The sequence below is a fragment of the Sinohyriopsis cumingii genome, unplaced genomic scaffold (assembly GCF_028554795.1).
Source record: "Sinohyriopsis cumingii isolate HCF-2022 unplaced genomic scaffold, ASM2855479v2 utg002632l, whole genome shotgun sequence".
NCBI classification, from domain to species: domain Eukaryota; kingdom Metazoa; phylum Mollusca; class Bivalvia; order Unionida; family Unionidae; genus Sinohyriopsis; species Sinohyriopsis cumingii.
In genome coordinates, this window is record NW_028316262.1 from 91,785 (window position 1) to 117,998 (window position 26,214).

At 34.5% G+C, this 26,214-nt stretch overlaps 1 protein-coding gene across 1 annotated transcript in view; it reads right to left on the reverse strand.

Moving 5' to 3' along the window:
* Positions 1–658: 658 nt before the first annotated feature.
* LOC149770136 (uncharacterized) overlaps positions 659–26,214 on the reverse strand; it is a 99,359-nt gene continuing 73,803 nt past the window's right edge. The window contains exons 3-4 of the mRNA XM_089949339.1: positions 1,769–2,010; positions 659–721 (exon numbers count right to left, since the gene is read on the reverse strand). Coding sequence (XP_089805465.1) covers positions 659–721; positions 1,769–2,010 — 305 coding nt within the window. The remainder of the gene's footprint in view (positions 722–1,768; positions 2,011–26,214) is intronic.

Below are 26,214 nucleotides of genomic sequence, written 5' to 3' on the forward strand. Positions count from 1 at the left end.
ATCTTTACATCAGTCATAAATAGCACACTGTGTGTGTGTGTGTGTGTGTGTGTGTGTGTGTGTGTGTGTGCGTGCATGTGTGTGTGTGTGTGTGTAATGCTGGCTGCATGAATGACTTAGCTCTTCATTAGGAGAAAGTATGTATATTATTACAGATTTGGGATCTCAATGGTTTCCAATTTATAATTCAAGCAAAGGGACCCTGAGAGTAAGGGCAGACACAAAAATTCTTCTGCAAAACCTATTGCTCTTTCAGTTATAATGATCCTGTTTTTGAACCTTTAGAACCCAAAATCAACATGACTTTTCAACAGCTTAAGGGCAAGTCATCCACAAACTTTGGCCAAGGTACATGAGCTAGAAGTTTAGTGCAGAAAACATTTTTCTTCTTTCAGTCACAATAACCTTGACCATTGACCATTTGAATCCCCAAATAAAAACGCTTTTTTTTATCCAAGCTTAAGTCTTCCACAGAACTGATGCAAATGTATGGTCCAAAACTGAAATATTGTGCATAAACAATTTTTCTTCTTGCAGTCTTGATGATTTCAACCTTTTATTTCATAGTCTTATTCCATAACCAAAGTGAAAGCCATCACAAAGTCTGGTCAGATGAAGAAACCATTGTCTTCTTTCTGTCAATGACCTTTTGACTTTTTCATCCGAAACTCACAGGTTTCTTCCTTGCTGCAAGTGCAAAATCATCCACAGAGTTGTATAACTGTAGATGGTGGAAAACTTTACTTATTGTACAGAAAGGAATAGATAAGACAGAGAACACACATGGTACCCAGAGAAGACACTTTTTTAAACATAAGCCTGGTAACTCTGGTAACTCAAGAGTTCATATGAAAACATTGCAAAATTCTAAACTGTATGTATGGGTGAGTATTCCAATGTGCCTTCCTGGGTCCCAAGTATATTCTACTGGAAAAGCCCTCATACATTCCACCTAAAAGCATATACAGATTTGTTGATATGTGCATCTGCAGATGATGACTATAACCTTTCCAGATTTCATGGTGGGCCTTTGGTATCCGTGAAATCTACCAGACTGTCTTGTACTTACTCTGATAAAAAAAAGGGCCATAACGCTCATAAAAAACAATTACAGAAGCAAGGTGAATTATTGCTATGCACATACAATGATCTTAATATTTCCCATGGCAACCCACCAAACTCGGGGACATACAAAAGATTGTGTGGTGGATGAAAGAATTGATGTACAGACAGATGGACAGATGGGAATAATATTTAAAAAAACAGAAGGACAGATGGGAATAAAAAGAAACAAGAAATGTGCACTGAATTCTATCAAAGGAAACAAATCAGGAAGCGATCTTCAACCTCTCCCTCCCTCCAGCAAGGTAAGGTTCACTTTGTTACATATTCCTAAATGTAGCAAATTACATCACCAGTAATCATGGTTTACATGAACACTTCAAAATGAAGTTGCAGTCATCACCACTGACACTGTTAATCACATCAATATCAGGCATTTTTCTACAGAATGAGTAAGAAACAGCACACTACATGAAGCAACAACTAAGGGATTATAGTGGTATTTCATCAAATAGATCTGCCATTCAATTCTATGATACTGCATAGAATATATTATTGACTAAATAGTCTTTCAAGAGCACACACAGGATAGTTCATAACTGCATTTTGATATATATATATATATATATATATATATATATATATATATATATATATATATATATATATATCTGATCCAACAAATCATGTTAAGCATTGTTCATACCTGTAAATGTCTCTCCCTTCCGGTTTGAGTGGCTCCCACTACTGTGTGCCTCCGTGGCACAGGTCTGCGTGGTGGTTTGGACTGAGGCTGGGTCTGGATAGGTGGCTGTTGTTGTCCAATGTGCCCTGCAGTCCTATCATAAGTTCGTTCTTTGGAACTCTCTCTGGAGAACGCTTCCTGGCCACTGGAGTAGCCTCCTCTTGTACTGCCATCATCTGAGTTACCTCCTTTATCACTAGGCACTGAAAAAAGTAGGACTGCAAATGTTAATGCTATGTCAAAAGTATTTAGCGGTACTCACAATATTTATGAATTTTTAAATCAGCATATAGACAAAATAAATTAAGCAGTTTCCAGTAACACATCAACTTATCAACTGATAACAAAATAGTGATCTCATTTTAAAAGTCAGAATGGTTAAATTACAGTTGACCACTCCAGTGGCATAAGTGGTTAGATCATCCACCTTGGACACAGAAGGTCATGGGTTTGAATCCTCGCTGAGTCATACAAAAGACTTACAAAAATGGTACTAACAGCTGCCTCGCTTGGCGCTCAGCATTAAGAGGTTAGTGTTAGGACTGGTCGGCCTGGTGTCAGGATAATGTGACTGGATGGGACATCATGCTACATGTCCTTGGCAGGATGCCCCAGTGCTAGACATCACTGTGAACTGCCACACTGCAGACATCATATCGATATGACTCAAAAATTGTTAAAAGCTACATTAAAAATCCAAATCACACACACAAGTTCAATTACAGTCTATGCCCATAAAACTACTCATTGTACTGCCACCCTCAATTATTGCCAAGAATTCATCCAGAACATTTTTTTAAACTGTAATTATCATGCCATCAAGGTCAGAATTAACACGTAACACAGCAAAAATTTTACAATCTACTTTTTAGTCCTGTAGAAAAATGCTTTACAATATGGCACATATGTCAATGGGGTTTTATTTTTTCAAAATTCTTGGTAGCAAACAGTTTTTGCATGACTGTATACCAGCTGGTAAACTGGTATAATATGTTGCAAATATCCTTTGTATATACAGAATATAGATCAAATGTCTACCATCATCTGCTGCCATTGGCCAGCCTAAAATTTAGATGTAGATGCCATTTTCAATGCTAATAATCACAGTTATTAGCATATCATTTCCATCATTTATTAATTGACACCATTTTTTAAAGAAGCTATAAAACATCTTCACTGACTTGAGAATGCACTGGGCAAATAAAGGGGCTAGTGTAATTTTGACATAACAGTGGTTGGATTTCAGTTTATTATTTTTGCAAATATCCAGGATTAAAATGTTATTTTATCTTTATAAATCATTTTTATTCTAGATTTCCCATTTATCCTATTAAATCATTTGTGTTCCAGTTACCCCATTTACGATATTAAATCATTTTTAATCTAGATTTTCCATTTAACCATCTATATAATTGCTATTCTATTTATCATTCATCTTATATGTATTTGGAATCTGTTTTATTCTATATTTCCTATTTCCCATTTTTACTATTTTCCTACCTACCTACTTATCAACATAACAATCTACAAACCAATGATCAGAAAACTCAGAAGCAATACAAATATTGGCATGATAATGGGTGGAGATTTTGATTTTCTGACATAAAAGATTAATCTAAATTATTACATTTTATTACTCACTAGAGCACTATGTTTATTAGAATGTCAAAGCAAGTGCAATTAATTTTAAAAAAATCAATTTAAAATTAATAGATGAAAGTGGTAACAACTGGATTGCTAGGCAATTCCCCATGATCCCAGATGGCCCGGGGGGGGGGGGGGGAGAGGACCCATGATGACCAAAGGAAGCTTAGCATGCTGTCTCACATACTCACATTTGTTGAGCTGAGACTTGAACTCCCAAAGACAAAGGTGTGATGTGTCACTGATCTGCAAAAGCAAGTGCCTAATAGTCCATTCGACCACTGAGGGGTCTTACCTACACTAGGAAAATCCATTACCTGCTAATGATTTTCCTAAAATTTGGAACCCTTTAAATTTTAAATTATCTCTCACTGTGAAAAGGGCAATTATTGGCCTTTGAGAATGATTATAAATTTGTGCCTTCGCTGTTCAACATTCTGAGCCAACATCAACAAGTTGACCTGAGCTCAATCATCTTTCAGACATTGGCCTAACTGCCCAAATGAAGATCAGTTGGCCAAGAAAACTATGTCAGCAAGATGCCTTCTATACAAATTTTCTTCCATTCTGCTGTTCAAAATATGTCAAGAGAACAATGTTTTTGAGGTATCCCTAGCATTTGCTTCATCAATATTTGATGGCACCTTGGTATTATTTGTCCATTATTTAAAGGACTTGTATAGCCCAGGCTTTCTGTTAATGTTGGTCCAATTCTGCTGAGTGGGTTGATTGAGATAAATTTCAAAAAATATTTTTCTATTTCAAGTAGTGGTAGGCATATTTGATGTTGAAGTGGCATAACTTGCAAAATGTGAAAGCCTTTTATGACATGGTGCAGTCTGTCATATTTGGTCAAATTCTTTTGAGTGGTTTTTGATAAAAAGTCATTTCAAGTTTTCCATTTTTAGCAACAGTGGCCATCTATGATGGCAGACTGTCATCATTTGTATCCAACTGGAACTCATCAATACCAGCAGGTTCTAAACTGTACCGATTTGGCAGAAAATAATGTCTTTTGGTTTGTCCTTGCTAGTTTTAATAAAAAAAACATGCATAAGACATTATTAATATTATTATATTATCAAAGTCTGTGCTTGATATATGAAATCAAAAAGGGAGAGAACCCTAATGTTGTGATAATAGTCTGATCCCATCTCCATTTTGAACAACAAAACCATCCCAAAACATTAAAATGTTTGAACTTGAGGAAAACTGTTGAGCAGATCTTGAGAAATTATTTCTGAAAGTTTTTTTTATATTTTAACTAATGGTGTCCTTTTTGATGGCAGTGATTTGATTTGGACATGGGGTGGGGTTAAGGCCATGTTAGCACACTTTAGGCCAGTATATTTTGATAGAGGAAGAGACATGGAAAACTCAGGGGAGAACCATGAATCCATGATTTGGAGAGCAATATTTTAAAGGCAGGATATTCTCTTTTAAATATTAAGAAGTCATTCAAAGATTTTCCTGTTTTTGTAATGATGGTCATACAAATATACAATGATGTACATGATCCTGACTGTTGTGTGTATTTCATGTTAATGCGATTTCATATGAATTTTTTTTAGTGCAGGCTAAAAAATAATAAAATTATTTGAAATAAACTAACAGTTTGGATTTGCAAATGGCTATAATGAATGTCATTAAAGTTATTTGATATACATAGTTTTCAATCAAAATTAAAGGCAGTGAAGAAGAAAAAATCTGAGTTACACATTTCGAGTTACATGACCACTCTTGGGAACTTATCATGTATGTCAGGGTAAGCTGTATTTGATGATGGATTGGTATCATTTGCATCAATTTCAATGCCAGAACAATTTCTGTACAATTTTGGTCAAATCTGTTGAGTGTTGTTGAGAAGAAATTGATTAAAGTTTCTTTTTAAAATATTTTTTAATAAGATCAACCAATAATTGATAGTGAATCAGCATTATGTGCAAAAATCGTAAAAGACCACATTTAAAGATGCTGTCAAATAGTTGAATTCTGTTGATTGATTTTTGAGAAGCAGTGCAATAATTTTACTGCTATATTTAGTAATGGCAACCATATCTGACAGTGCATAGACATAACTTGAACAAATTTCATAGATCTTAATATCAGCATGATCTGTTAAACATGGTCAAATTCTGCATAATGTTTTTTTTTTTTGACAAGTTGTTTAAAGGTTTTACTTTTTCCTAACTACTGACAGCCATAATGGATGAATGATGAGCATCAATTTAAAAATGTGAAAAGTCTTGACACCATAATGTCAAACTTATGTGCCAACTGGTCAAGATGTTTTTGAGATGAAGATGTATATATTAATTCTACATGAGATGTCCCACAACAGATGGACAAAGAACAGTACTATAAGTTCACATGGTCTTTAGGACAGGTGAGCTACAATGATTTTTCAGGCACAAGCCTACAGTGATGGCCCTATATTTGGGACCAAAAATCCAGAGCTGTAAGAGAACAAATTAATCTAAATCACCATATTAATATGTCTTCTTTCTGATAGCTTAACTCTTAGCTGAGAAAAGGCAGTCCAAATTACCCTGTAAACTGCCAACTGATAATAGTATCAGGTAATGCAATTAAGGTGTGAAGTGGGCTAATTTATTTCTGGGATTTATTGCTAATGGATTTGAAAATCTTTGTCAAGCAGCCAAAGCATGAGCAAAATATCTTATCTTTGTGGGAATTCTGAATTACTTAAGGTAAGCTTGGACTGAAACAATAGGTTCATAGAATACACACACTGTTTGGTCTTTTTCAACTTGATAATACTGAATGCATCATTTTTTTAAAGGCCTACCTGGTTAAACAGTCCATACCCCAGGTACCAGTTTTAAAAACATAAAAGTACTTTTCTGTTTAAAAATACCAAATGTTAATAATTTTAGCGTGGGGACAACTGTGAACAAAGATGTATCATAAAATGTATAAATGAAGTGTAGCCATTGATTTCCATAAAATAACCACTCCATTTCAAACTCAGTCAGCAGCTACATCAAAATGTACATGAATCTGGCACATAGATAGTACAATATTTGCTGCAAATCTGTTTAAAAATAATATTAGCAAAAATATTGACAACACTTATACCAGAATAGAAGTGCAGCTCTTTCTCAACCTTCCAATATCAACCCCCCAAAAAAGGCAAGAGGCTCAGGTGGGCCTGGTATTGTTCAACTGACACCTGCCTAAGACCCAAAAAGCTAGAGAACTGGCCAATAAAAATCAATAGGATGATTTCTGCAGAAATTGTCTTCCAATGCTGTTGACTGCACGAGATAAAAACAAACATTTTAAGATTCTCTTGTTTTTGGAATTTGCACTGAATTTTTAATGGTACACCAATATTATTTTTTTTATACTGAAAGGTCTCAATGCCAGAATACTTTTTATCAAGCCTTGTAAAATTCTGTCCATTTTCATTTATAGATAAAACAGTTTATATGTTTTTCTAACTGTTAATACTGTAATTTTTGGCTGAAACAGCTGCACTGGGGTACATGCCACATGTGCCACTTTAATAAATGTATTGGTTGTAACATGACAGTAACGCTGCATATATGGACTTGGACAACCCCACATGTATGCCTATGACTTCATAACTCCTCCTGTCATAAACCTCCATTTGAGAAGCCAACCTGTGTTCAGTGCTGCAAAATTTAAAAACCTCTACCTGTGTAGATACATTTTTGCAGTACAATGAATTAATCTTGATTCACAATTCAAGTAAACTAAATGCATTGTTTTTTTTTACTAACTGACCATAACCTTCTTGACCCTGGGAAATAGTAGTGCTTTCCCTAAATGTACAAACTGCAACTCAGAATGCAGGAAAACGTGCATATTGGCCACATCCAAAGCACACATGCTGTACCCATTCATCTTGAAACAAAATACAAATGCATTTCATTAATGGATTTGAAAGCTGACTCTATTCAAGCTGTTGCTGAATTTCCATGGTTGAAAACCATTTTAGATAATAATCCAGAATCAGAGTCTATACACAGACAACTTGTCACTCCTCACAAACCTTCATGGGGGCTCCAAGTGGTCTAAAGCGCTCTCCGTTACGGATCACTGCCATCTCAACTCTATCTGCATGGGTTTGAGTCTTGGATTCAGCCAATGTGGGTATGTGAGAAAGCTTGCCAGTAGCTTCTCATGGGTTGGTGGTTCTTTCTGGGATATTCCTGGGTTCTTCCTCCACCATTAATACTGGCCGCCATGTATCATGGGCTGAAAAATGGCGTTAAACCCTACAACAACAACAACAACAACAACAACAAACCTACATGACATTGTTTTTATTTAGACACAAATGAAAATAAACTGACACTGATGTAATGAAGCCACCACCAGTGGTTGCATCTGTACAATTTTTATCTTAACTAAATGAATTAGCACAAAATTTTCTGAAAATATGCCATAATTGCACATAAAATTTAACACTTATTGCAGTAGCAGTTATATTGTCATTTATCAAAAATGAAATATTTTCTTTTACATTGTATGCATTGGCTATTTTATTAAAGTACATTTTTAATATGACAATATATGAGAGCTATCTTCTCTCCCTTTATTATGTTCATTTTAGAGTCCAGAATAAGTGGATTTCTTTGTTACCCTATGTGCAAACCATCCACAATATTTGGTAAAGGAACTTACTAAGGAATAAAAGTTATTCTGAAATAGCTGTTACTTCTTTCAGTCACTGTGGGACCTGCCCTTGGACTTTCTTACACAGCATTTAAGTTATCTACCAAATTTGGTGAAGTACATGCACATGAACTGAAAGTTTTGTGCAAAAACCATACTCATGTTTCAGTAAAAGCAACCTTAACCTTTCACTATTTGACACAAAAATTGATAAGCTTATTCCTCACCCTGAGTGCAAGCCATCCACAAAGCTTAGTCCATTATGCTAAACTAATATTGTTTTGTAGTAGCCATTTTTCTTCTCTCATCCAGTGACCTTAACATTTGCCCCCAAATTTTCTGAGGTTCCTCAGTATCTCATACCCTCATTTATAGTGTGGTCATTGCTCTGTGGACCATATTGTTGTGAAAATTATTGAGGGACAGGTGTATATTGTATTCTGAATAATATATTTTGCCAGTTAAACATGGGATGAGTAAGTCTTACCATAGATAACTTTGGAATACACTGGCATGATAAAACAAGTGTTATCAGAGTTGACTCTGAAATACCTTGACTTTATAAACTAAGTGTTACCATGGTTACCTTTGGGATTCATGGACAGGTTAAAGAAGTGATACTGCAGTTAATTTTGCAAATCACTGACAAGATAAGACAAATGTTACAAAAGTTTTGACTTTGGAATTCAAAGACATGATGAACAAGCATTACCATAGTTAACTTTGCAAGTCACTGATAAGATATACAAGTGTTACAATAGTTAACTTTGCGATTCATTGACAGTGTTACAATAGTTAACTTTGTAATTCATTGACAGTGTTACCACAGTTAACTTTGTAATTCATTGACAGTGTTACCACAGTTAACTTTGTAATTTATATGCTTAATTAAAGCCCCCCCCCCAACCAAGCACCCAAAGCATGTGTTTCCTACTGTACTTTAAAAAAAACAAAAACATTATATATATTATAATGATTAGTATTTATAATATACTAAGACTTAAAGTATGGGCTTTACTAGCTCTATTGGATGCACAAATCAATTTTGAATTTTTTTAAAACAAAACTTTTAACATTTTTTGTTAACAATTATATATATATATATATATATATATATATATATATATATATATATATATATATATATATATATATATATATATATATATATATATATATATAATGATTAGTACATATAATGTACTATGCACCTTAAGTACTGAGCTAAACCAGCTCAATTAGATGCACAAATACAGTTTGGGATTGTTTTGTTATTTTGATTTTTTTTTTTATCAGAGTCAGCAATGAAGAACAGGGATACCAGAAACACACATTTTTGGGGGCCTAATACATGTGAATTTCAGTCACAGTTTTCTTATGTACTGTATATCTTTATTACTATATAAAATGTACTTGTGTGCATGAATGTAATTTTACACAAGAACTGTGAATAAAGAATGTACAGTAACTGTGGATAATTTTCTCACTCATCCTAAACCCATTTGTGTTGGGTGTCTTTTGCAAAACATGCACAACAATATTGGCTGGGTTGAGCATCATACCTACTTGGCTTTTGGTTTTTATTCACGCATGAAATGGTCCTTTGCTGTATTGAGAAACCAAAGCAATGTGAAGACAACACAGTTAAATCTGAAAATTGTCCCTACTACACAGAAATGAACTGGGAAACTTTCTGTCCTGATAGACCATTTTTTGTTTGAAGAAGGGGTGGTCTCACAATACAGATTTTCCCGGCACAGTATTTTATTTTAGTCCAACACAGCAATATCAGAAAAGCATAAAAACTAATTTAATTTTGAGATTTCTCTAAGAACATTGCAATTCATGTCTTAGTAAAGGACATACCATTTATACTTCTAATAAGTAGAGTCAAACTTCAAAACAACAAAGATCCTGATCTTCCATAGCATAATGCACCTATAGATCAGGGATAATGTTGCTTGTTATACTAAATACACCTCTTAAACTCCACAGACCCAGATCTGCTGAAGCATTATGCAACAGCAGATCTGGGTCTATGCAGTTTGCAGTTGGACTTGATTTACAAGCAAGTATATATTGCAAGTCTTGACAACAATTGTCAAATTATGAATATGGCAAGAAATGTAACAAGAACTTCATGAATCACTTAAAAATGGCTTAAAAATTTTAAACTGTCGAGTGTGTGTGTGTGATTCACATTATGGATACCTATTGATCTGCCTACACATCTATCATTATTGATCTATTTTAAATTAATGTTTCAATAAATAAAGAAAAAGACTAACAAAACAATGTTTAAGGCATTAACAAAATCACGGACTCTATATAATGAGACTGCAAATTTGAAAAGGACTGGTGACACTCAAGTCCTGAATTCCTAATTCGGGATGCTCATGTCCTGGACTCCTAATCCAGAATTTGCAGAAAGCCTCGTCATATGTCAGATTGAAATCATTTGTACAAACTATAATGTTTTCATACCAGAATGCTTTCTGTGAAATTTTGTCAAATTCTGCTACAAATTTTCAGATAAGTAATTTAATGATTTTTTTCTCCATTTCATGGTAATTATGGCTATAAGGATGGTGGATTGACATCTGTACACTAAAGGTTCATCCATGTGAACAAATATTTGATAAAAAGTGAGTTCCAATTTAAACAGACTATGGCAGCTCTGCTTGAATACATGATGTGTCTTTTAATAACATAAAAGTTTAACACAAAATGTTACTGTTGATGATCAAGACACTAATAAGGCCACAAAAGGTTATACTTACTGTATTTTTTGTAAGGAAAGTTGGTATGTTTTGACTATAAAAAAACTCTCCCTTGACTTGTATGCCACAATAAGCTGTGCGACAAAAATACAGGATTCATGAATCGATCAGGCATGATAAAAGGCAAATGTTCACAGAAACAATCATAAATAATAGTTTTAACTTTGTTTTATACACCACTTCAACCTGAATATGAATTAGAGGGTAGGAAAAAAAACCCCGGACAACTAAACTTTTAATCTGCATCACTTATTAATACAAAATACAGCGTATCCCACTCTCTGCACATGAAACCACACAATCTACTTCTTTATCTAATATTAGCATTGGAAAATTCCTGTCTACCTTCAATTTCTACATGATGGAATTCCATGACCTTCATTAGTGACCCATCAGGAGCTAAATTTAATAATAATCTAGAATTTACATACTGATGAAACACTTTATGGAGTGATACGATAGTAAAAATAACCAGCATTTACATTATAACTGATGGTACATGTACTATCTACGCCACCTTTACAACTTACACCAGCTGTTGTGATAATTATATAAGCAAAATGTACACATCCAACATTAGCCCATTATTCTGATGCATTCCTTGACTATAAGTGCATATCCTGATATATTCCTTAACATGAGTGCAAAGAGATTTTCCTCCTAAGCTGAAGGGAGGCAACTCTTCTAGAAATATTTAACACCATGTGAATATGTTCTGCACTCAAACAATGTATTTTGTTTCATATTATGGGTAAGCCGTACTTCTACTGGCAATCTGTACAGCTGATTTTCTCTTATTCCTGTACACTGTATATACAACTGGGCTGGATTCAGTCAATTTTGTGTGGCTGTTGCTTGTACCTTTCCCTACAGATTGTCATTAACATAGTTAAAAGAAAGCCATACAGATAGATATAACATAAACAAAGGAATCAATATGTCCTGTCTGCAATACCGTTGCATATCATCATACTAGCATAAGATGGAATGTTGAAGATATGGGAATTTCAATTACCTGATACAGTTCAGGCAAAAATATAGCTTTGCTATTCTCCAAAAAGATGGCTGACCAAGCTGGATTATGTTCTAGTGTATCATTATATTAAAAAGTACATCGTGTAGGCTTGTGTACCATGTACAAGTAAACTTAGATGGGTAAAAAGAAATTAAATAGTAATTTTTAAAAAAATATACTAACCAGCTAAAAATTGAGAGCCTTCAGAGCAGTAGGGTGAAAGGCTGACAGACAGGTGTTTTAAGTATTATAAGCTAACAAAACCTCAGTTCTCAAAAAATTCATCTGAAAAAATGACAAGATGCAATACAAGTAAAATTAGAACCAAATCTAGAGATTTTGATTTGGCTTGGTTTGATGTTTTATGGCCCAGCAACATAAGTAGGTCATTTAGTGCTAAGGCAGTTTGAATCAAGTGCCTTCCCCAAGGACACACAATGATAGATTACTCCATGGTAGGATTCAAAACCCAGACCAATCTGGACACAAATTAATCATGCACACCACTAAGCCATCATGGCCCCTGCTTCCATTAATCTGTCTTGCAACATGCAGAAACCTGCATCCTGCCCAAAAATTTTACATCCCCAATCCAACAGGGATCTAGAAGCAAAATTTTAGAAATGGAAGTGTACAGGATAAGTTGTAAATAACTTAAAATATAAAAGTTATACTGACTGTAAGAACCAGTGCTTAAGGTTTACTGGTGCTCATGATATTTCAAAATCGTACAAATATTTAAGTAGAAAGAAAACCCTGATTTTGGGTAACTTAGAAACTTAATTTCCCTTTCTTGCCTTTAATTAATGAATTAGCTGTTTATTTATAATGTTTATTCCTAAGCGAGTTTTCATACACAAGTTCACCGCAGGGTTCCTTGCCTGACATCATATCATAGTTCTTACAACTGTGTGCTATTTTAATATATGACATAAAGGGTCTGACTTATAATATCATGATTTTTAAAACTGAAATATAATGTTGTTACAAATTAATAATTCTGCCATGCTCAAATGTCATAAGCAGTGATCCCCTTTCTGCCATTTTTCATTACTTTAATTGGGATGAAAACAATTAAGTTTTTGTAAAAACTTTTTCAAAACATGCAATTTATACTGTTTCATTTCTGAGCTTTTTTTTAATGTTTAATGGTGAAGATAAATAAAAAAAATAAAGAATGACCTTAAGAAAAAATAACTTTTATATAACAGTTCTAAATAAGTCAAAGGCTTACTTTTACTAGATCGACATTCACATTCTGTGAAGAATAAGACAGGGGCCTGTATGCTGAACCCACAATTAAACCTACCAGCATGCTGAAAAATGTGTCATCTTGATCCAAGGTTGAGTAGTTGAACAACCATGTCACAGAATGAACTCTATAAGCTTAGTAATGGTTCATCCAAAGCATGATAAAAATACAAAAATAGCTTTTAATATACAAAAATGAAACAAAACCTTGACAAAAATTGTTACAACTGTGATCTGGACACCAGAGTTAAATGGACATGTATGCATGCTATATAATAGTTTTAGATTATAATGGTTCATCTCAAGTGTGAAAAAATGATGATGGTGTTTAGGAAATATGAACAAATGAAAAAACTTGAAACAAAACCTTCATACAAATTTTCAATGACTGTGACCTTGACTCCAAGGTCACAGGAGTGAGCAAGCAACACACTGAATGAACTGCCTTAGCACCAAATTATTCAAGCAAAGTATGCTGAGATTCCTTCAGGGGGTTTAGGAAATGTTAAGTAACTACAAAAAACCTGCACCAAAACCTTATTGCAAATTTTCTACAACAGTGACCTTGACTCCATAGTAAATGAGGTGGTGTTCGGAAATGTATGCAAATGAAAAACTTTATCCAAAACCTTAAGAAATTGTTGATGATGACACTACCACCACTAGAAGAGTGACTGCTCTGTCTCTTCCCACTAAAACAATTCTGACAGCAATGAGGATAATATGATCTCCCTAATGGCTCAGCCTGTTGAGTAGGTCCAATGTGCCCTCACTACATGTCATAAGATGCAACTAGTAGAGGCATTGTTTTGCCCTGTGATGCATTAAGTAATGATATTCCAGGTACCAAGGTCTATGACTGTTTTTTTAAAAGTACAGTTAAATAAAAATCAGACTCTGTATATTAACTCCTTTATCTTTATTTTCCTTTGCCTTTTTGATCCTTTGGTTTGTCAGACATTTGTGCATAAACCATCTGAGAATTTGATTGGGTGTACTTGCACTTTCAGAACTTTGCATCAAATCTGAACATTGCTGAAAATGCATTTGTCATAGAAAGTATTGAATCATCATCTGATACTCTTCTGAACAAGCAAGCAAGCATCCATCCATCCATCCATCCACCCAGGGGTGGATTAAGGCTCACTGGTACCCTAAGCACTGACAAATCTTGGTGCCCCCCTCCTTTCCACGTACACCTGGAAAGATAACCCTAGGGTGCACCATGATCAAGAAACAGAACATTATGATCAATTTGCACTAGTTTTATCAATTTTTTTTTAAACAAATCTTCGTTTTTTTTCTTTTCACCCTTTTCTCAACTTTGTGGTGCCCCCTTTGGCCCTGGTGCCCTAAGCACGTGCTTAGTCTGCTTAATGGTTAATACGCCCCTGCATCCACCCACCCAGTGGTGGACATATTGGATCTAACTGACACAACTCTTATATAGGAACACCTAGACTTTATGAAGAATGTATGCGTACAGTATCTAATTTCTATTTTTAACATTATTTTATCGCAAAGTACAGGAAGGTAATTTCAACAGAGTGTATATTTTCATCACGAGGATTTTGTCACATCGCATCGGATCAACTAATGAGACACTACTGTGGATCAATTAATGAGACACTACTGCTGGCAGTATTCTCACCCAAGGCATCCTAGATTCTCAAGGAGACCAATTATTGATTAGCATCCAGTTTAACAAGACCTAAAGAGTACCCTATATTTAATTTAGCAATATTGATCCACAAAACATGCAACCTTATGGAGCAGGCCAATATATGGTGTAGCATATCAGGTCATACAAAAATGTGTCAGTGAACTTTACATAAACCTACTGTAACTCAAAGGAAAGACTGCAAGAAGGAACACATCAGCTCAAGTTTATATGCATGTAAACTGGGAAAAATGTTACAAGCATATGAACAGAGTAAGTTTTAGTAAACTTTGCAAACAACATAGGCATTGATCTGCTGTTGTGTTAAGAGCTGGCAGATCAGGGTCTACATTGTTCTACTGATTACTCTAAACAAGCCCAGATCTGCAGGTGCATTATGCAAAGGTAGATTGAGGTCTACATTGTTCAATAGATTACTCCTAACAAGCCCAGATCTGCAGGTGCACTATGCAAAGGTAGATTGAGGTCTACATTGTTCAATAGATTACTCCTAACAAGCCCAGATCTGCAGGTACACTATGCAAAGGTAGATTTAAGTCTACATTGTTCTACTCCCTAACAAGCCTAGATCTGCAGGTGCAATATGCAAAAGTAGATTTGGGTTTACATTGTTCTAGTGATTACTCCAAACAAGCCCAGGTCTACAGGTGCATTATGCAAAGGCAGATCTGGATCTGCACTGTTTACATTTTTCTACTGATTACTCTAAACAAGCCCAGGTCAACAGGTGGATTATGCAAAGAAATATTTGGGTTTACATTGTTCTACTGATTACTCCAATCAAGCCCAAGTCTGCAGGTACACTGTGCAAAGGCAGATCTGGATCTGCACTGTTTGAATTTGGACTTGTAAGAAAGCATACATGGTACTTGTTATATATGGTGGCCAGTATACTGGTGAAAGAAGAGCATGTGAATACCCTGCAAAGAACCACTGACCTATGGGAAGCTAAAGGCAAACTTCCTCACATACACACACTGGTCAAGCCAAAACTTGAACTCAGACACTTAAGATGATTGAGTGACCTGTACGGCACATTAGACAACCACTCGTTCCCCCACCTGCAGCCCCAGCCCCTCCCTAAGGCTGAAGCATAATAATAATATATTTACATCAACACACTATAGATGTTTGTGTTTTCTTGGTTTTGCTCAAGGAGGTAAGGTTTTTCTGTTCATTTTCAAATGCCATGTTTGCCAAAAAGTGGAGTAGGAATGGTTGGCTGCATTCCTTTCATAAGCATAACATTTCTGCACAGAAGGCGAGGAAACTGAGGTCATGCAAATGTTTTTTTTCACAAACTTAGACTTTGATGAAGGCAGTCTACATTTTGTAAGTCATTAAAACGCAAAATATGATATCTTTCTGTGTCCAATGTGTCAAATTTGTGGAAAAGATTGATATTGTATCAATCTGATTATTAAAGATTGCCGACTCTGAATAAGAATCATTTTGGACTCCCTCTCACCACACACCACTATTCTCCCTCTCCAGACTAGTGACCAAGGACCACTGCATTATTTCTTAGTCAATGCCTAGTCTGTATGTCCAGTTTCAGCATCAATATTTTCATCATGTACATATATGTAACAATAGGAAACAAAATCACAACAACCTGTGGGATGTTTTACTGAAACTGTCCAATATTTTTAACAAAGGCATGTGTTATGAAATTTCCAAAATTGTCTTACAAACTATCTGATATATTCAAGAAAGACTGGTCTGAATTCTGGTATAATAAGAGGTACAGGATGGACAGCAAATGGAACAACTGCATGTTAAATGATGTGTAATATGCACATTATATTAGATTAGTGGTTCCCAACCACCAGGTCGTGACACAAAACTGTCTCGAGGACATTCTGATGGGTCACCAGGATCTTTTTGAGAATGGCAAAACTTATCAAAACACACTTTCATGTATTGAGAAGAAATTTTTTTTTAGTACTATCAGACTAGTAAAATGAAAAATCATTCAGACATTTCTTGACACCAAGATATATTCCTGTAACCAATATGACCAATAAACAGTTGTACAATTGGTCCTCATTGAAAACTTGTGTCACTGTTTTGTTTTTCTTTTTTCTTGTCTTTCCAATAGTTTGTACATCCTGAGGGCCACAGGAAAGAATAGTATATTATATTGAGTTACCCTCACCAAATAAAGTATTTATTATTATTATTATTATTATTACATGTATTATTTTTATACAGTTGAATGTCATACGCTGACAAAACTCAGCTATGATAATGTACATTAAGATTCATCTGTGGGAAAACCCAACAGTTATACTTGACTATGCTATAGTTTTCACATAAAATCATATTTGATGTTTGCGATGGATGACCATGCAGTAGTACTTAACCTAAAAATCTGAAAAACACAAATCCATACTTCACAAAAGGCCAACTTTAGTGGTGTATATCACTACAAATATCTGAAATACTGAAAATCTGAGCTCAGATTCAAATTCCCGAGGTCACAAATTTGTATATTGTAAATTTCAGTATGATATTTGTATAATGCAGGAAGTTCAAAGTATGATAACCCTCCATTTGTAAGCCAATGAGTTACATGTACATGTTTACACATTTTGGTAACATGGCAACCTTAGTGTCAGTAAAAATATTTATATAATGAAATCACACATTTCTCTTTTATTCCCTCTTAATATAAAATTGATAACCAGAAATCCATATATTGATAAGCATCATTTGATTTTGTCAAATACACTCACTGTATGTCTGTCTACATCTTCTTTAATTTGTACATGTATCTTTGTATTTGATAAGGATGTTGGTTCATTATCATTGTACTCTAAATACCTGTACAATACCTTTTCTTTGATTTTTAAAGAGCCTCAAGAGATAGTATTCTTTAGCCAATTGTGTTCACTCTCTGAATAAGGTATTATATAGGATCATTATTATCTTATGTTAACATTTAAATTATGTGCATATTTTGAATGTTTAGTATCCATGGACATTTGCCCCTCAAAAGTCTTTCTTTGTCAACCTCCATTTCTTTACTTTTGTCAGCAATTTAAAAACATTATTGGATCCATACATTTTATCATGCTGAGTTCACAAGTTTTACAGATACAGATTAATGAGAGATTTTGTGTACATTTTTTTCTGTACCTTTACATTATTTCTGGGGAAAAAATTTGGAGTATTATTTGCATCTCACTTTAATGCTACATGTTTAAGTGATGTTACTGATCAATCAAGTAATATTAAAGGCCTCTCCTTTCACAGATATGTTTTCAAAACCGACAGAAGTTTGATAAATATGAGGAAAACACATGAAAACACTGACAGAATGTTTGTAGACATCAAGACAACACCTCAAAATGCTGACAGAATTTTGATAAATACATGTACCAGGAAAACACACGAAAACACTGACAGAACTTTTGAAGACATCAAGACAACACCTCAAAACACTGACAGAATTTGATAAATATCAAGAAAACAATGAAAAGACTGACAGAAATTTGTAGACATCAAGACAACACCGGAAAACACTGACAGAATTTTGTAGACATCAGGATAACAGCTGAAAACACTGACAGAATTTTTGTAAATACATGTATCAAGGTAGCACCTGAAAACACTGACAGAATTTTCAAAGACATCAGGATAAATTGATGTATAAGTAAATCCCACTTCTGACACATAATCTACAGAACCCTGCATCCAACTTCAGATAATAGAAATCCAACCACCACATGACATTCATGGCACCTGTAACCTGTATCAGACTGTATGCCACTTCTGACACTAAAATTCATGTCAAATCAAAACCCACTTACAGTACAAAAGAGCTTACAAGATCATGTGCCATTATAACATCAGATATTCTGACAAAAGTAATCTGTACAATACTGCATCCCACTTCACACTTCTGACACCATATACATCTATTGGTGTGGCATTGTACTAGGTCCACTTAAATCATCACAAATGTGTCTGGTCTGAGCATGGAGTCTTTACTTCTGATATCAGAAATCTGTTGAGAGCAGCATCTCATTTCTGACACCAGAAATGTATATGCAACTGCATGCATCCCACTTCTGACACCAAATCCACCAACCACAGTGTATCTCACTTCTGACGAAAAAATGTAAGCTGCATACCACACTGTACATAATTGTTGTGTGACTGTTCCAAACTCAAAAGAGCAATAATAGCATGGGCAAGATTCAAATTTCTGCTTCATGTAACTTTATTATATTACAGCACTCCATCACTGTAAGAACTTTTATTTATAACACTATTTTTGTTATAAGGCAAATATGATCATGGATCTCATATCATTATTAGTAATAGTAATATGTACTTCACTATTTGGTGCTCACAATACACTATAAGGTAATATAATATATGGCTCTAATGGACAGTCTGTATGTGTTACTAAGGGGCTAATGTTAATTTTGGACCATATAATTAGAATATATTCTTGTTTTTTTTGTTTTATCTCTCTGTATAGTTCATATATTTGAGAACAATGTAAAAAGGTAAGCAGACATTATGCAAGTTAGGTAATATTAGAATGCATATATGTAATTTGAGTATAATGTATACAGTTAAGGAGATAACTATGCAAGTTATGTAATATCAGAATGCATATATGTAATTTGAGTACAAGGTTAAAAGGTAAGCAGACCACTATGCAAGTCAGGTAATATTAGAATATATGCAACAGACTTCTACTTACAATATGGCCACAGTATGTACCCACAGTTGTACAGGCAATAATGGTACCAGTCTTTCTTTTTCTCTTGATCACGTCGTGTTTGGTGTCCACATGACATGGTTTCAAACCATTAATAGCCACACAAAATGAAAACTATTTCCTTGAATTTAACTCTTTATGTGGAAAATTACTTTCCATATTGATAAAATAATCTGCCAATGTCTTTCATTTAGGTCCAAAAAACAACCTTTGATCAGTTATTTTGTACTAAAAATGGTAAACAGAAAAAAAAATGGGCTCATGTCCTTCCACATTCAAAGTTTTTCAGATCAGCATGACAACATCTCAGCTAACATCAAGTTCTGCTGCAACTGTCTTACAATGGTTTAATCCATGAAATTACTGGCATACTTCAATATTTCCCCTCCTGAAAACATCCTTCTAATGCAAACCAACACTATTCCTAGTTAATAGACATGTATAGTTTTGAATTACTCACTCTGCTACCACCATTGGCCAAGTTATCAATGATTCTACACTTGGCAAAATATTAGATACAGAATCACTTAAGATTTCTTCAATGAAGCCCATTATCCATGCAATGGGTCTGCTCCAGTGATATTCCATGTGCAATTATTATTAATTTTCTTTATCATAATTTTCTTGACTAAATTCCTGGATCTGATAAATAATAGTTTACTGATCCCAAACACAGAAGTGGTCTTTCTGTTCTGGTTTTCATATTTTGTTATCAAGCTCAGTGGTGGAATACATCAGTCAGTTGATTAATCTGTAATAAAGTTTTCTAGAATCATGCCATTCATTCATCAATAACCTACTACCAGGATACAAAACTGAAAAAGCAATACTACACAAAGCTTATTCAGCAGAATAAAGATCTTCACAGTTTCCTCCATGTGGAAGCTTGCAATTACTTGGGTCACTATATTGATTATCATCTAGCTCATTTCCCACTGTATACCGTTTTTACAAAATACTGCTCATGGAATATATTTTTATCTTCATAAAACTTGTATTTTTTGGGAGTTTTACTCTTCCATCCAAGCTATGAATTTACTGGACAGACAAATACATTTCTACAATAAAGAGTACAATTCAGTTCTATGTTTGATCTCTCATATTGGCTTGCTAGCTGAAAAGAAGCATCCTAATAATGGGCATTGTTTCCATGACAACAAGATGCTCATAATAGTCACAGGGAGCAATATAATCCTCGTGGTCAGTTTAATGTAGTACATAAATAAATTCAACCAGTATACCTGTTGGACTAATCATCAGAGGAAGCCATTTATACTGAACAGTGATATATTTTTCTTGTTACTGTGTCATCAACATTGCTAATCTAAATGTTTGTATCTCCGGTATCATTCCAAGAACCATCAATGTCACAAGTATTATTTCATAAATCAAAGATTCAAGCACTGACTTTTTGCTTCTCTCTTTAGTGTCTGAAGAGACAACAAATGGTGCTTGACTTACCTGATATGATTCATAGTCTTTTGATCAATTACTTTCTTAGCAGAAACAATACCTGATGTAACATAATTTCAGTTTAAACAATGGAAGGGAAAAGTTAGGGCTGACTTACCACCATATGGAATATTGGTGTATGTATGTACTGGCATTTGTTTATGAACAGTCAGCACAATCTTAATTATATAGTACTGATACAAGTCAATAAAGGAGATACATAGACTAAGATGTTAAAGAAAACATCTTTTTTTAGGCCAAACACTTAGCCATTTTGACTAGTGTATGACAGATAAGAAAAACAATTTGAACAATAAAAATAATTTTCATTAAATTTATGTATGAGAGAGAGAGAGTGAGAGAGAGACGGAGAGTGCATAAACAAGGCAAACTAACGGACTGAATAATAAGTATACACAAAAAGAAGGGTTTGTAGTGCTAATGGAAGTTTACCTGAGATTAATTTTGAATTCAGTTTACCATTATGTTTATTTATATGCATTTAGTTGACATAGTCCTTGAGTATGCTTGAAGGTCACTATGCATACAAGACCAATGCAACCATAAACAAACTGAAACTGCATCATGAGATCCAAACTTGGTCTACACAATTTATTTACTACTACAAGCTCAAACATAAAAGAACTGGTACACCATATGTAGTCTGATGCAAAACAGCTGCAACAATATTCAATACAGTCCTCAGGGAAATTCCACACTAATTATATGGATTTTTTTTTCTTCAAAGAAAGGTCCATTGATTTATTAAATGACCAAGAGTCTCCACTGCTTACCAATTCTAGAGAATATTTTGAGAGTTGGCATTCATAACACCAATGGATGCAATGCCACTTTATACATTTTCCATTCACAATATCTTGGTATTGATTGACTATCAATGAATGGATGCAATGCCACCTTGTACATTTTCCATTCACAATATCTTAGTATTGATTGACTATCAATGACTGGATGCAATGCCACTTTATACGTTTTCCATTCACAACATCTTGGTATTGATTGACTATCAATGAATGGATATAATGCCACTTCATACATTTTCCGGTGTCCGAATTTCAAGAGATGTGTACATGTGATGGAGGAGGAAAAGGGGCATTTGTATTTTCTTCAGAAATGGAATACTTTATTTGTTCTGTATCAAGGGCTCCCTGCTAAAAACAGCAGTTTTCTATTTCCCCCCAATAAAGATGGGTTGATATAAAAAAAGAAACAAATTCTCCCCAATCCAAGCAAAGTTCAAATGGTTGTCACCTATTTCACTGACACAAAGCTCATTTCTGGATTCTGGCAATGGTGGATTGTAGCAAAAATATTTATTATATCTGAACTTTTCCCTGTAAGTAAAGACCAATTCAGATTTGTCACTTTTCAACATCAACTCAAGTTCTGACATAAAATCATGCAAGATCCTCCACAGATTACACACAAATGAGACTGGTTTATTGCCTAAATTTACAACTAACTTGATCTCAGTGACAACAAAGAAGATATTAGAAATGATAACAACGAAGATACTGTCAAATTAATGCTAGATAATTTGGTGGCGATGAGGATGAGGCTAGCATTACATAAAAGTGATAGGCGTTGTAACAATTACGGTATTTATCTCATGATAAGACCATGTGGCCAGCCTAATGAATTTTTCAAAACTAGGGAATGGGCTTATTATCAGACATAGTACAGTATTACTCCCATGACAAGACCATGTGCCCAGCATAATTAATTTGTCAAAAGTAGGGAATGGTCTTGTTATCAGACACAGCACAGTATTACTTCCATGAGAAGACCAGCCAACCTGATGAATTTGTCAAAATAGGGAATGGGCTTTTTATCATACACAATTCATTAGGCTGGCCATAATGGTCTTATCATGGGAGTACATATACAGTACAGTATTACTCCCTTAATAAGATAATGGGGCCAGCCTAGTAAATTAGTAAAAACATTAGTGGGCTTATGATGAAGTTTGTCCTTGTCATCAGATAAATATGGTCGTGATAATAATGCCAATTCCTTATGGCTCTCTGCTACCACATCGCTATCAGCAACAGTAGAACTGACCCATAATACAAATGCCATCAACATACAGAAGTATCTGTGATCTGTTCTACAAATGTTATTTTCTCATCCTGGAACAAAATATTTTGTATATATGCCAACATCTGCAATGTTATAAATGTTTCCCCACTCTTTGCACTGAACCATGCTTGTTCTGCTATAACATGCATAAAAAACCAATTGTCAATTAACAGAGATAACTGTACCTTACTCATCCGCAGCCATTTAGATATGGTTAGCGTGGAGCTTTAAAAACTAACCCACTTACACCCAGTGGTTGATCCAAATATTCATGGAGACAATAAATTAAACCAAGCTATATTAGGGAACATTTCAACATATTTTATGCATATAATACATCTAGTTTATGAACTATATCAACTTATTTATAGTTTGAAAAGAATAGCCTGAGACATGTTGATGTTATGTGACATGCTGCATAATGTCATGTCATGAAACTTTAAAACATTTATTCATTCATGCAGCTGTTGACATATTTATTCCCCATTTTACCATTCTCTGGAGGGTTCTATTTCCAAGATCTATATCTTCAACAAGTTAAACATGTAGTAATGCATGGGTCTTTATCAGTTTTTATTTCTCCAATACTTTGCTGTTCATGCTATAAGGTCTTCCCTTTACTTTCCTTTCTTTCGTTATCACCATGTGACAATTCTACTTCCTAAAATTGCTTTCATTATCACCATGTGATCATTGACAATTCTACATCCTCAAATTGCTTTCGTTATCACCATATGACAATTCTACTTCCTCAAATTGCTTTATCACCATGTGACAATTCTACTACCTCAAACTGCTTTATCACCATGTGACAATTCTACTTCCTCAAATTGCTTTATCACCATGTGACAATTCTACTTCCTCAAATTGCTTTATCACCATGTGACAATTCTACTACCTCAAATTGCTTTCTTTATCACCATGTGACAATTCTACTTCCTCAAACTACTTTATCACCATGTGACAATTGACAATTCTACTTCCACAAATTATTTTCTTTATCACCATGTGACAATTCTACTTCCTCAAATTGCTTTATCGCCATTTGACAATTCTACTTCCTCAAATTTCTTTCTTTATCGCCATGTGACAATTGACAATTCTAGTTCCTAAAATATCTTTATCACCATGTGACAACTGACAATTCTACTTCTTCAAACTACTTTCTGTATCATCATGTGACAATTAACAATTCTACTTCCTCAATTTGCTTTCATTATCACCATGTGACAATTCTACTTCCTCAAATTGCATTCTCTATCGCCATGTGACAATTCTATTTACTTATGCCAGGGCCCCAAGTGGCCAAGTTGTCTAAAGCACTCTCCATTACAGATCACTGCCATCTCACCTCTGTCTGCGTCGGTTCAAGTCTTGGATTTGGCCAATGTGGGTATGTGAGAAAACTTGCCAGTAGCTTCTCGAGGGTCGGTGGTTCTTTCCGGGAATTTCCCGGGTTCTTCCTCCACCATTAATACTGGCTGTCATGTATAGCCTATCGTGTGCTGAAAAATGGCATTAAATCCTACAACAGCAACAACTAAAATGCCTGAGTGATACATGTACTATCATCTAGCATAATATGCTTTACTTTGATGAAATAAATTTCAGCAATCTCTTGTTTGAATCAATCATACAACAAAAGTTCAAGCATAATTTGACCACGTACTACTGCAGTTCTCACATTTTTACATTTCATAGGTTGTTCCTTTCTTAGAATAATATATGTGTCATCAATTTATGTCATTTTTTAACAAAACATATTCACAATTCTAGTGCATAATTCTATATTACATCTGTTACAGCTTTGCAGGATAATACCTGAACGGCATTTAGAAAATTACAAATAATAAAATGCCAATGTTTGCAAGTAACATTTGAACTGTGCTGGGTCATATTTTGTCATTTCAAAGAAGAATATTTGTATGCATTTTCACAACTAATTTAAAAGTAGTTGATATTACAAAGAACATTTAGGTTTAATTTATGTACCTTTCTTTGTTTTTATTAATGAGCTCTGTCCACAAGTTTTGGTTCAACCCTTCTATAATGCCGAATTCTAATTTTGTTAAAGTGATTTATGTATCACATCATCACCGTTATATTCCCCCAGTCTCCCACTTAACTTCCAGCAATCTCCATTCATATATTATTTATGATACAGTAAGTTTCCATGGTAACAAAAAATACTGAAAGATGAAAATTCTGAGTATCGTAAGACATACTACAAAGCTTCTTGGCATGTGTATCAATTTGGCTGAATTACCTTGAGCAATTTGAAAATTATACTCTGAAAATGACAATGTTTGTGGACAGACTGACATAGCAACAGCAATATCCCCCCCACACCATATTGCACAAAGTAGAAATTTCAAGGTATCAAAGGAATCTCTATGCACCTTTTCATTAAGTGTATCAAGTTTACAAGTTATCATCCCATGCACACTAATATTATCATAAAAAACAAAATTGCTGCAAATTACAGACTGAGTTAAGCCTGCTACCAACCAATGATCAACACAATGATCTACAAATTTAACTGAAATCACTAATTACATAAGCAGAAAGATAGAACTTGAACTCTAAAACTACACACATGTAAAATGTTCAATGAAATCAGTGTTTCACATGCAAATCAGAAAAAGAATGTTAATACCTTATTTTGTTCATGCCTTTCAAACACTGCAGTTTTAAAAATTTAAATCATTAGTTTAGAGAATGCTGCTGCCAATGCAGGTCCGTCCATCATGGCTCCATATCAACAAAGAATGATGGGAACAAAGGATAGTGGTCTTCATGTGTGTGTGTGTGTGTGCAAGTATGTGTGCATGCATGCATGCGTGTGTGTGTGTGAGACAGACAGACAGACACAGGGTTTAATGGCACATCAGCAAAATTCTGACTGCAAAATCTTAGATATCAAAAACGGTAAAGGCAAAACCCTAAATCACCAGACAAACCTTTCAAAACAAAAACAAATAACTACCATCAGAAAAAAGAAAATAGGTATAGATATATCCTTCCACCACCTACCATCACAAAGCATACAAAACAAAGACAAAGGCAAAACAGTAAAGTCCT